Raw genomic sequence first — 13081 nt, 5'->3', positions numbered from 1 at the left:
ACATTAAAAAAGTAATTACCTCTATTTACACTAAGATTCCACTTCTAAGTATAGTAATATGTCTTTTTATCTCAAACAAATGTGTATTACTGATTTCAATGTTGAAAAATACTTTGGGACTACTGGAAGAAAAGAACAGTGATGTTTTGGCAAACACTGAGCACCAGCCATGCACCAGGTCCTGCTGAGAAATAAGTATACTGAGATGAATAAGGTATGGTCCCTCCCTCACAGAACTCACATCCCAGTGGGGAGGCCACATAGCTTTAACAATATGTTTGAAAGCAGCCTTGCATGTCCTTCTCTGTGTCCTTACCATATTGGTACATGACCTTCATTTTAGAATCTATAACTAGATTTTTAGAATTTTAGAATCTATTTTAGAATCTATAAATCTATGGATAGCATTTATTTATTAGTGTGTTAGTCTTCTCACTAGATTGGAATAAACAAAGTTTTAAGGGTGCACAGAGTAGAGAATAATTAATTCTGTTTTAAAGCAATGAGAGAAAACCTCCTAGAGGAGGTGATATGATGACAGCCTTGAAAGCAGGGAAAATATCACAGCAAATTCCAACAGCAGCATAGCCCAGACATAGAGAGATGAAAACGCATGGCATATTTAAGGAAATACAGAGCAGTTGAATAGAGATTAAAACACAAGAAGAACAGTATAATGCTATCCCCTCAGGGGAGGATGAGAACTATTCTACTTCTATCAATATCCTATCCCTGGACTTAGCGCAGTGCCAGGCACACAAAAGGAACACAATACACATTCATCCAATTAATCAATGAATAAACAAAGGCCAGGGACAAGTTTATTTAGAATACCATACTAAGGTTTGGCTTTTATTCCAAAGAATAATGAAAAAATGATCTAAGATTTTAGCTAGGGAGTATCATAAGCAGACATATTTTTAGAAAGATGATTCTGGTGGGAAGATGAATAAAAAATAAAGAAGGAAGAGACTGGTAGCAGAGAAACACATTATAGGGTTATTACAGTAAGCCATGATGAGAACCTACATTATAACAAAGACAGTAGAAAAGGCCAATGGGGAATAGATTCGAAAAGCAATCATATGCTGCTGAGAAAAGGCCATAAGATCTGGCAAGTGGTCACTGGTTTATGTTAGTCCTATTAATCTTGCACAGCAGGTACAATATAAGGATGAAGGTGTGTTTAACAGAAATCAGAAACAGCACCAATAAAGATATATGGGAGAGCAAAAAGGCTATAGTCCTGTGCTATCTCATATGGCAGCTACTAGCTACATTTGGCTATCTAATCTCAATTTTAAAGTAATTAAAATTAAATACAATTTAGTTTCTCAGTGACAGTAGCCACAATTCAAGGGTTTTGTATGTGGCTACTGGATAGGGCAGATTTATAAAACATTTCCATCACTGCAGAAAGTTCTATCAGACAATGCTGATATAGACAAATAAGACCTACCCAAGAGCTAGAACGTCTGTTTCTAAGTGAATCCAAGTTAATCTTTGTTTTACTTTTCTCTGGATGGAGACTAGAAAGGAGAAATTAAGCTCCATGAACTACCAAAGTACATTATCTATCTCCGGTGCTGGGATTATCAGAGTAGTACTCACTTGCTCATGGCTTCCACTCCTGCTTTTGCAGAAGCACTTGGTACTACAAAACCTGACCCACTTTCAGCATAGATGGTTGTAATAGCAAGAAATGCTGCTCCTGAAATTCGAAAAGGATATAGTAATTAACAATACAGCTAAGTCAATTCACATCAGGAAAATATGATTTACAAGAATGGGATCTGATTCAAGAGGATTTAACAAAAATGTAGCATTTTTTAAACTTCAGTAGCCCTAAATTAATGAGAGAGTAATCTAATAAAATTGCTAATCTTGCTGTCATTCAAGATGGCCCAGTCTGTGCTTACCTGAAATCCTATGGCAGGTGAGTCAAGACAGTGACCCAAAACTCAGAGGCGTGGCCCTATAACCCCCTGCATAATCAGCTGGACTGGATTTCCATGAACTAAGCACCCACTTAAATAAGAATAAATCAGGGATGCCTGGGTGGCTCAGTCGGTTAAGCATCTGCCTTCAGCTCAGGTCATGATCCCAGGGTCCTGGGATGGAGCCCCACATTGGGCTTCCCTGCTCAATGGAGAGCCTGCTTCTCCCTCTCCCTCTGTTGCTCCCCCTGCTTGTGCTCTCTCTCTCTCTCTCTCCGACAAATAAATAAATAAATAAAATCTTAAAAATAAGAATAAATCAGAATCAAAACTATATTAGCAGGGACTTGACTTCCAGCCATGATGGACTTGCTCTCCCCCTGTAAACAGCAAGAAAACTGTATAAAATATATAATTATATGATACAACTATTTTTAGATACTGTACAGCAAGCAGGGAAAGACAATGATCCCTGAGAGAAGAAAAATGAAATGAGCCCTAAGGTCACCCCAGATTTTTGCCTAAAGGTACTATACATATATTATATACTATATAGTATACTATGGTGTAAACTACAAATATACACATACTGTATATATATGTATATACATACACATACTGTACACTATATAGACTGTGAGATAAGGAGGGGAAATACAAGCAAAACATAGCACTCTCACTGAGTTGAGGAGATGGAGATCAGAGTTTGGGGAGACTGAGCAAGTTGGAACTTGTGAGGAGAGTTCCCCCAGGGAGGGAAGTATGCAGAGATAGAGCTCCATAAATCTGCAGAGTATCTCCTCGAGTCTTTGGCCAAATATCAAGCTATACATGTTTAGGGGGAGATTTCATTAGACCAGGCAAAGAACCGCCAGGGAGCTGTAAGCTGAACAATTCCCAGAGCTCACATAGGCTGGGAGATGAGTGAGTTCTAGGCAGCTTCACTGAACATCCAGGACTTTCAGTGGAGAATTCAGAAAGGCCAGGCCTTATTAGGAGAGTTAAACTGGGTGGCTCAGTTGTTAAGTGTCTGCCTTCGGCTCAGGTCATGATCCCAGGATCCTGGGATCGAGCCCCACATTGGGCTCCCTGCTCAGCAGGAAGCCTGCTTCTCCCTCTCCCACTCCCCCTGCTTGTGTTCCCTCTCTTGCTGTGTCTCTCTCTGTCAAATAAATAAATAAAATCTTTAAAAAAAAAGAGAGAGTTAAATTAGCTCAAAAGTAAAGGCTACTCTAGATGTACCCAAATAAAGCTTAAAAATGAACACTGAAATGATGGAGCTGATCCACAAGTAACTTAACTATATGCTAAAATAAAATTCAAAACACTTCAAAGGAAAATTTTAATACACATACAACACTCAACAGCATAACATTCATAGCTCACAATCAAAACTTGCTACACAAAAAAGACACAGAAGTATAACTGGGAGAAAAATCAGTTAATAGAAAGAGCCTCAGAAATAACAGAAAAGATGGAATTAGCAGACAAAGACCTTTAAAATGATACTGTAAATATTCTAAAAGATTTCAAGGAAAATGAGTGTAATAAGTAAAATGCAAAATGCAAAAATAAAACCAAATAGAAGTTCTAAAGCAAAAAAATACAATATCTAAAGTGAAAAATTAAAGCATGGGCTTAGTTGTAGAAGAAAAGATCCATGCTCTTGAAGACAAGGCAACACCTATCATTCAAAATGGAGGATCAGTGGAAGGAAAATAGTTGGGAAGGGAAAAAACCAACCAGAGCTTCAGTGAGTTGTAGAACAGTATCTAGCATGCTAACAAGTGTACAATTGGTGTCCCAGAAGGAAGGGGCAGAAAAATCACTTGGAGAAACAAGGTCTGAAAATTTTCCATATTTGGCAAAAACTATAATCCAGGGCGCTAAACAAATCCTAGGCAGGATAAATACAAAGAAAACCATACCAGGGCATATTATAATCAGTCACTCAAAACCAGTGATAAAGAGAGTATTTCTTTTTTTCAACATGTTATTTTAAATAATCTCTACACCCAACGTGGGGCTTGAACTTACAAGCCTGAGATCAAGAGTCACCTGCTCCACCAACTGAGCCAGCCAGGTACCTGAAAGAGAAAATCTTAATAGCAATCAGAGGAAACAGAAAACAACATAAATAAGGGAACAGATAATAAAAATATTCACTGACATCATCAGAAACAATGTTAGCTAGAGAAGAAGAGAATGATAACTTGAAGGTGCTGAAAAAGAAAAACAAAACAAAACAAAAAACCTGTTAACCCTGAATTCAGTACACAGCAAAAATAGCCTCAAAAATAAAAGCGATATTTTCTGACAAACAAAGGCTGCAAGAATTCAACACCAGCAGATGTGCACTACAAGAAATACTGAAAAAAGTTCTTTAGGTGAAATAAAAATGATACTAAATAGAAACTCAAATCTTCAGATGAAATGATGGCTGTCAGAAACAGTAAATATGTCAGTAAACATTTACATTTTTGGTTTTCCAAATTGCTTTTGAAAATAACTGACTGTATAAAGCTATATTAAAAAGTGACACCAAACTTACAGTAATCAACAGTGCTTGGGACATAATAGGTTCTCAATAAATTGAATGAATGAATGAAAGTTTAAAATAATAATCTTTAGCTGCTAAGAAATTAGTGATTTTCTATTTCTTAATTAGGCTCAACACTAGAAAATATTGCAAGTTTAATATTTGCAAAAGGATGAAACTATATATATTTTATAAAGCAGTACATACTTTAAGAAATTTAAAGGACTACAAGTTTGAAAGATAATAAAAATAATTTGAAGAATATTCAGATACATTTTATTCCTCCTCCAAAAATATTTAGTTTCTCTTCCCTCTGCATTTTCCAAAATAGTAACAAAACTCTGCACATCCTGGACAACATGAGGGGTGAAAAGTGGGGCAGGAGTGCCATTTTGAGGGTATGAGAAATAAGAATGGTTAATCATTATGGTAACTCCTTTTTATATCAAACTCTGCTTCTTTCAGAGCTCTGAAAATTACTTTGCTTCCAAAATCACTCTGTGGAAAAGGGGGGATGTAGAACAATCATGTACACAATTACAGAACATTGACAACAGATGCTATAACTGCATCACTCTTACAGCAAAATCATAAAAACTACTTAAAAAAGTGATAATTACTTATATAAAGCAAATGCTGCAATAGAAAGTACTCTAACTTCTGATTCAGATTTAACAAATGTTTATTCAGGTGTGAAAGAGGAAGAATTAAACCATTTTATATAATTCAGACACTGAAGATGAAAGATACTGTTCTCTTCTTTCTCCCTTTAGGTTTTATTTTCTCAGCCTAGAAGATCTGGGTCGCCCACTGCTTAGAATGAGACAGCGCTGCCTCTGAGTGTAAGAAGGAGGTAAAATTTTGAAACTGTACTATCCCAATTGGGTTAAAGCTGCAGAGTAGAACAACAACAGCTGGACTTTAAAGAATGAACAGTGGTAGAGTGCCTGGGTGTCTCAGTCGGTTAAGTGTCCAACTCTTGATTTTGGCTCAGGTCATGATCTCAGAGTCCTGGGATAGAGCCCCACGTCAGGCTCTGGACTCAGCGTGGAGTCCGCTTGAGGATTTCTCTCTGTTTCCTTCTGCCCCTGCCCCACTCACACACACTCTCTAAAATAAATGAATAAATCTTAAAAAAAAAAAAAATGAATGAAAAGTGGTGCTAAAAGCTCAAAAATAAAGAATTCTCAGATTCCCATTGAGAATTATTAGTCATATTAGTCAATTAGACAATTAGTCAATTAGTCATTGATATATTTTTCTTTTTGAAGAAAGGCCAATTCTTTAATTTTTTTATGTTTTTATTTTTTTCTTTTTTTAAAGATTTTATTTATTTATTTATTTATTTATTTGTCAGAGAGAGAAAGAGTACAAGCAGGGGGTGCGGCAGGCAGAGGGAGAAGCAGTCTCCTCGCTTAGCAAGAAGCCTGATGCAGGATTTGATCCCAAGACCCCAGGATCATGACCTGAGCCAAAGGTAGATGCTTAACTGACTGAGCCACCCAGGTATCCCAAGGCCAATTCTTTAAATTAGAATAACTTCCTATAGAAGAGGTTTGGAAATGCCAAATTTCTAACATCCCAGTGCAGACAAGCAGAAATGAATCTGTTATTTATTGAGGTCAAGTAAATGGAGAAAGGGAGCAATAGCCTGTCTTTTTTTTTTTTTTTGTAGAAAATGGTTTATCAATTCCATTTTTTTGTATAAAACACACAGGAGAAACCTAGCCAGTCAACACACAAGTGCTGCCACATGGAAAGGTACTTTATCAAACTTTGAGCCTAAGAACATACAAATGTCTCTTATCGCATCTACAGGAACTATCTATGCTTTTCCATCCGCCTCTTTTTAAAATTCCACATATCCCCATTATTTCTTCTGTCCCAGGTATAGTACAATGACGGGGAGGAAGAGGGTTAGTTAAAACAATGCTCTAATGGTTTTCTGCTGTCCCTTCTTTCCAATCAGAGACTTGTGGATGTGCGGGATCACACCACCCCCAGTGATGGTAGCCTTAATAAGAGAATCCAGCTCTTCATCACCACATATTTCAAGCTTCAAGTGGCTTCATTACTTAAAAACGGTAAAAAATAATAACAAAGAAACACTAAAAATCACAGTCTAGAGACAGCTGGCTGGCTCAGTCAGTGGAGCATGTAACTCTTGATCTCTGGGTTATAAGTTCGAGCACCACATTAGATGTAGAGATTACTTAAAAATAAAATCTTTAAAAAAAATCACATTGTCTATTAAAAATAATAAAATGCAAGATTATGTCCAATTTCAAAAGACTCAAAAGTTCTAATATCTAGTTTCAATCCAAGTTATGAAAATTAAAATAATAAACAATTTTAGTTCCCATAACCAACAGAGGTAGAATAGTATAAAGATATCTGGGCCTGAATATTGATTCTACTATTTACTAGTTGTATAGCTGTGTGACCTTGACCAAGTCACTTCCCTGCTCTGGGCTGAGGATTTAACATCTGTAAAATAGGAAAATAGGGAGTGTCCAGCAAAAGTCATTCAATTTTACGGATTACTCATTAATTAATTGTTGCTGTTGATTCTACCTATTCTTCTTTTACCCTCCTGAAAAAAGCACCATTTTGAAACCGATTAATATCCAGCTTTTTAACTACTACCTGTAACTTCAACTGATGTTTGTCTTCCCAGTTACTCTGCCAGTTGTGCTGAAATTTGACTCCTGGCCTTAAACCTACACAAGCATCTGTAGCCACATCTCAAACCCAACTTCTGTCATCATCCTGATAGAATTCAACAACCAGGTGGACAAGATTAGAAATCTCACAGTTCTATGATCTCCCCATTCCCAACAACCTTCACTACTACCCAACAGAGCAACAACCTGAGCTTTGCCATCATGCCAAAATATGGATACAGTGCCTCATTCTCTAGATCCTGTCCTTCTAGTTCTCTCACACCCTCATACCGCACGTGCTCCTTGAGACCTCATTATAAATTCTGGGTTTTTTCCTCTCATATTCTTTAGGCTTATAATTCCCTCCTGCTCTAACTTGCTTATTTACCACCTAGACAATTACATGAATTAATCACTTAATGCCTAGCCACCATGTTGTCTCAAGACATCCATCCTCAACTCAATACTAGTACTGCTTTCTCCACTCTTACAAGGAAGGGATTTTAACACTATTACAAACTGTGGGTGAATGCCATTGGAAAGATACATCTGCAGTTTCACCTAGGCTCTCAACATCACCCATCAACTTTTTCCATATCCCAGAGTAAGACCCTCCACCTGTGTTTCTGATTCACAGCTCCTGGGACTAGACCATTCTTTCATTGGTTCTTTCTTCTTTTTCCTTTAACATTTCTCTTCACTGGGTTCTCCCCTCAGTCATCAGTTATGCTTCAATCTCCACTGAGAATGTATCTCTTCTTAAGATTCTTCAATTATTCTTTACTAATCTCCAGAGGGTAAACTCCACACCCCCTATCCTCATTTCTTAACTCTCTTGGCATTATACATTACACATAAGTAACACTGGACTCCTTATACTTTCTAAACATACAATTGAGATATTATTTGCAGCTTTAACTCTTCCATTATTGTAAGCAATTAATCTTACTGCCAATCATGGCAAGAAGAGAAAACTGTGCTTCTCTGTCTTTTGGATTAGGGAACAGAGGACCCTGTCTCTCAGCCACTTTTCAATAGAAGCTCAGATTAAATTTAAATCTAAAAATCATCAGTGCTCTAAGAGTTAATCAAAGGAGGATTATATAACTTTAAAAAACAAAATAACTTCCTAAAAATATATTATTTACTGAGTAAAGCCTTATTTCAGTTGAACATTTAATATACACATCTTTCATATAGGTTGAAACTTGCAAGTTTAATTACAATAAGTGGTATCAGGGCTCTGGTTTTTCTAGTCTATTTTAATTACAGGTCCTGGTCTCAAATTCAGACACTTTATGGTCCCCTTGTAAAAGAGGTAGTAAAAATACACTTATCTTGGAGGAACCTAATATTTTCTTTAATAGCTAACACTTACTGAGCACTAGTCTAGGCCAGGCATTGTTCTTAACACTTTATAGGTACTAGTTCACTTAATCATCATAGCAATCCTCGGGAGGAGTTCTACTATTATCCCTGATTTACAGAAGACACTGAGGCACAGAGAAGTAACCTGCCCAAGCTCACACGAGTATTAAGAGGTATAACCAGGATGAGAACAGACAGTGTGATTCTAGAGCCTACACTCTTAACCACTATGTAAAATTGCCTCTCCAAGAAATTTCCAATTACATAGTTTAAAAGAAAAAAGGATTCAAAATTTCCAAATCACCTTACCTTTATATTATCTTCATAATACAACAAAGTAAGCTACATATGGTTGCTACAATAAATTTTAACAAATGGAATTTAAATGTTCCATCAAACTAGCAAGATAACTCCAGCAAAAAGTGATTTTATTTATTTATTTATTTTTAAAGATTTTATTTATTTTTTTGACAGAGAGAGACACAGCGAGAGAGGGAACACAAGGAGGGGGAGTGGGAGAGGGAGAAGCAGGACCCTGGGATCACAACCTGAGCCGAAGGCAGATGCTTAACAACTGAGCCACCCAGGTGCTCCCAAAAAGTGATTTTAAAAAGGATACTAATGCTACCTTAATAAATTCCAAATGATGACTAGAAATGTTTTTATTTTTTATTTACTTTTTATTTTTTTAAAGATTTTATTTATTTATTTGACAGAGAGAGAGAGATCACAAGTAGGCAGACAGGCAGGCAGAGGGAGAGGGAGAAGCAGGCTCCCTGCTGAGCAGGGAGCCTGACACAGGGCTCAATCCCAGGACCATGGGATCATGACCTGAGCCAAAGGAAGACCCCTAACCGACTGAGCCACCCAGGTACCCCTAGAAATGTTTTTAAACATTCTTTAAGTGCACCCACTCTTCTAAGGAAGGCAATGGACACAATACACAGAAAGGTACCCATATGGTCCTAATATACTTTAAAACCTAAACAGCATTTAACTTGCACTCATATGACTGAAAGATAGCCACATTCTACTCCTGATCTACGATTCCTTTCTTGTCAAACAAGGAGCACTGCTTCCATACCACTCGATTTTGTCAAAATGACCGGTCGTCTTCTTTTCTTCTAGTAGTGAAGTTGACAGACATCACTGAAAGAAATGTTAAATATGCCCTCAACTCCTCTTGTTTTTGTCGGTCTCAAAAATGTTTCATTTCACAAACAAAGCATCACCTTTGTGCTTAGTAATGAGTTAGGAACTCATGGGGAGAGGACTGGAGACAGGGCAGAAAGGATTTGCATGTGGGATATGAGTAATGTATCCTGTTAGGTAAAAGCATTTCCAATCTTGGTGGATGGGACAAGAAGACTTACAACAGGGAATAATAACAACATGCAGCATGTGTATTTTGAAATGCTAAGGTGTGCATCATGGCCTCTGAATGGGCATCTTTCTTTTTTTTTTTTTTTTTAAGATTTTATTTATTTATTTGACAGAGAGAGAGATAGTGAGAGAAGGAACACAAGCAGGGGGAGTGGGAGAGGGAGAAGCAAGCTCCCCGCAGAGCAGGGAGCCTGATGCGGGGCTCGATCCCAGGACCCTGGGATCATGACCCGAGCCGAAGGCAGATGCTTAACGACTGAGCCACCCAGGCGCCCCTGAACAGGCATCTTTCATTGAGTTGTGGAACTAGAGTTGGGCATGAAGATTCTGTATGGCTTAGAGACAAATGGTTCTAGTCAGAATACATGTAAAAGAACAGCCAAACAAGGGGTGGTTATGGAAGGAAGTGAGATTAGACAGGGTGAGGGCACTAGATGACAGAGAGTGAGGGAAAAGGAACTGGTCAAGGACAGTATCAATGGGTTGGAAATAAGACTATTTTAAAATTTATTTTTGTGTTTACAGTTCACACACTAGGGAGTCTAGGACAGCAAGATCACTAAAAACCTTGGGTTTTCTGATAATTTATTAAAACTTAGCATATGAAAGGTATAAAGTATTTTACCCAGTTCAAAGCTTTCAACTATTTCTTCATATTTATTGACCAAAAGGATGCTCTCTTTTTTAATTCTTTCTTCAATTAGTGAATTGGTTCAATTTACTCTTCCTCTACACAAGGCTTCTGGTAAGATTACCTCAGGAATTCTTCCAATGACACCCATCTATCCACAATTTCCTTTGGAGATGTTTCTTACTTTCCTCTTTCCTCTTTCCCCTCATTTTACATGATTAATCTGCCTAAACAGTGACCTTTCACTCCCTCCCTCTCCCCCATACAGGCTTCACATGGTTCAAGCTGTCTTAGACTGCTTCTGACTATCCCTGACGCTTAGATACTCCGAAGCTCTGAAAATTATCTCCACCAAATTCTTTAAATTATCTAGGCTACCATATGTTTATTCACATGCATGAAGAAGCCCATGCACATTGGTAAAGCAATTTATATTTTTCATGAAGCTTTTGTAGCTATCAGTTTGTTTTATTACTAAATCTTGGAGAAGTAATTAATTATGCAATTTGTTTTATAGATGAGAAAGCTGAGTAAATGTAAAAACATCACAACTCCCTAAGTGTCTAAGTATCACGTATAAACTAGTGACTATGACTTAAACTGAATTACAGTTCCTTCTTTTTTCTCACTAGACTTTAAAAATATGTCAATTGTAGGGGCACCTGGGTGGCTCAGTCAGTTAAGCATCTGACTCTTGATTTCGGCTCAGGGCTCAGTCATGATCTCAGGGTCCTGAGACTGAGCCCCACAGCCCCACATAGGGCTCCCTGCTGAGCATGGAGCCTACTTAAGATTCTCTCTTCCCCTCTCCTTCCACACCCCGCACCCACTCAGACACACTCTCTCTCTCTAAAAAAAAAATGCCAATTGTCAATTTTAACAATAATAGTTAATGCTTATTAGGTATTTAATAAACCATAGTTTCTTATCTGTAGAACTGAGAATTTAAAACATCTATGTCATCTATTAAAAAAGACTAACTCTGATCCAGCTGTAACTATATGGGAATAAAATAGGTCATATCTTACAGTGTAACTGCAAATATTAAATGAGTTAATAAATGTTCAGCATTTAGAACAAGACCTGATACAGAATAAGCACTCAATAAATGGTGTTTTTAAAAAAGAAGGAAAGATGAAAGGAAAGGAGGAAAGGAGAGGGGGAGAGAGAGAGAGGAAGAAAATTTGGTTAAAATTAAAACATTTCCTTATAATTAATGTTTTGCTTTTTGCTTGTTCAGTATTCTAACACCTGTTGGGTCATCATCTATCTTTATTTAATAATTACAGAAGTTGCAGTAATGACTACAGAATTCTCATATGATCTTACGTGGAAAGAATTATAGCTTCTTGGTATGAAGTAGTCCATGTGACTCAGTTACCAAAGCTAGTCCAAAATCAAGTATAATATCTGGGTAGTCTATCCTATAATAAAATTTAAGAAAAAATTGTTTTATTTAGATAGAATCCAAACAAGTATGTTTTTTAAAGACAATCATGGATATGTGGCCAATATTTTCATTTGAATATCAAGTAATTTAAGATTCTGATAAACAGCCAAATAGGACGTATATCATGACATGTTGAACACTCATCTAATATGTTTTCGACAGAGAGACACAAGAGACATTTTTTGGATGTAGGTTAAACATGATATCAATTTCAAAAAGCAGGGCTGTAGCCAATACATCATCTGTTCACAAAAATCAGAGCTGAGAACTGCCAGAGCAGGTGGAAAGAAGGATGCAACATCTGCATATAAATTCCCCTCAAATATCTGGCTCATCCCGGAACTGAACAAGCACTGTCATGGCTCTAAGAAACTCAATTAAAAGTAATATCTGGAAGCTGAAAAAGTGAGCCTTAAGAAAATTTTAGCAAAACAAATCTAGCAATATACAAATAGGATAATATATCATAACCAAGCAGGATTTAGATTCATAACGCAAAGCTTGTTTAAAAATTCAAAAATTAATCAATGGAATTTACCATACTAATCGGCACCTCAATAAAGATAGATTAGATGATTTTAATACCTATTCATGATTTTTTTAAAAACTGTCAGCAAACTACATGCAGAAGCAAATTTCCTCAACTGATAAAGAGCATTTATGAAAACCTACAGGTAAATTTTTAATTAATGATGACTATCTGAGTGCTTTCCCCCTGCTATCAAGAAGAAATATTTGCTTTCACCACTGCTATTCAACATTGTACTGGAAGTCCTAGCTGGTAAAATAAGGCAAGAAAAGGAAATACAGATTAGAAAGGAAGACATAAAAATTGTCTTTTTTCATAATTATTAAGAATATAGAAAATCCTAAGGCATCTACTGAAAAAGCTGTAAGAACTATTAAGTAATTGTAGCAAGCTCATAGAAAAAAGGTTAATATACAAAAACAAGTCCACTGTGTTTCTAAATACTAGAAGCAAATAATTATAAAATTTAGAAAACAGTATCATTTAAAATAGCACCAAAAATATAAAACTATTTGGCAGAAATTTAACAAAATTTATATAAGACTACACACTGAAAATAGCAAAACATTGCTGACAGAAAT

General features: G+C 36.6%; 1 protein-coding gene across 1 annotated transcript in view; it reads right to left on the bottom strand.

The window, feature by feature from the left end:
- Positions 1 to 13081, bottom strand: part of DECR1 (2,4-dienoyl-CoA reductase 1) — a 44627-nt gene that overhangs the window by 6764 nt on the left and 24782 nt on the right. Inside the window, exon 6 of the mRNA XM_032421729.1 lies at positions 1612 to 1711. Within this exon, the coding sequence (XP_032277620.1) occupies positions 1612 to 1711 (100 nt within the window). The remainder of the gene's footprint in view (positions 1 to 1611; positions 1712 to 13081) is intronic.

The sequence above is a fragment of the Phoca vitulina genome, unplaced genomic scaffold (genome assembly GCF_004348235.1).
Source record: "Phoca vitulina isolate PV1807 unplaced genomic scaffold, GSC_HSeal_1.0 scaffold25, whole genome shotgun sequence".
Taxonomy (NCBI): Eukaryota; Metazoa; Chordata; class Mammalia; order Carnivora; family Phocidae; genus Phoca; species Phoca vitulina.
The sequence above is the reverse complement of the archived record's forward strand: the minus strand, read 5'-3'. Positions and strand labels throughout refer to the sequence as shown.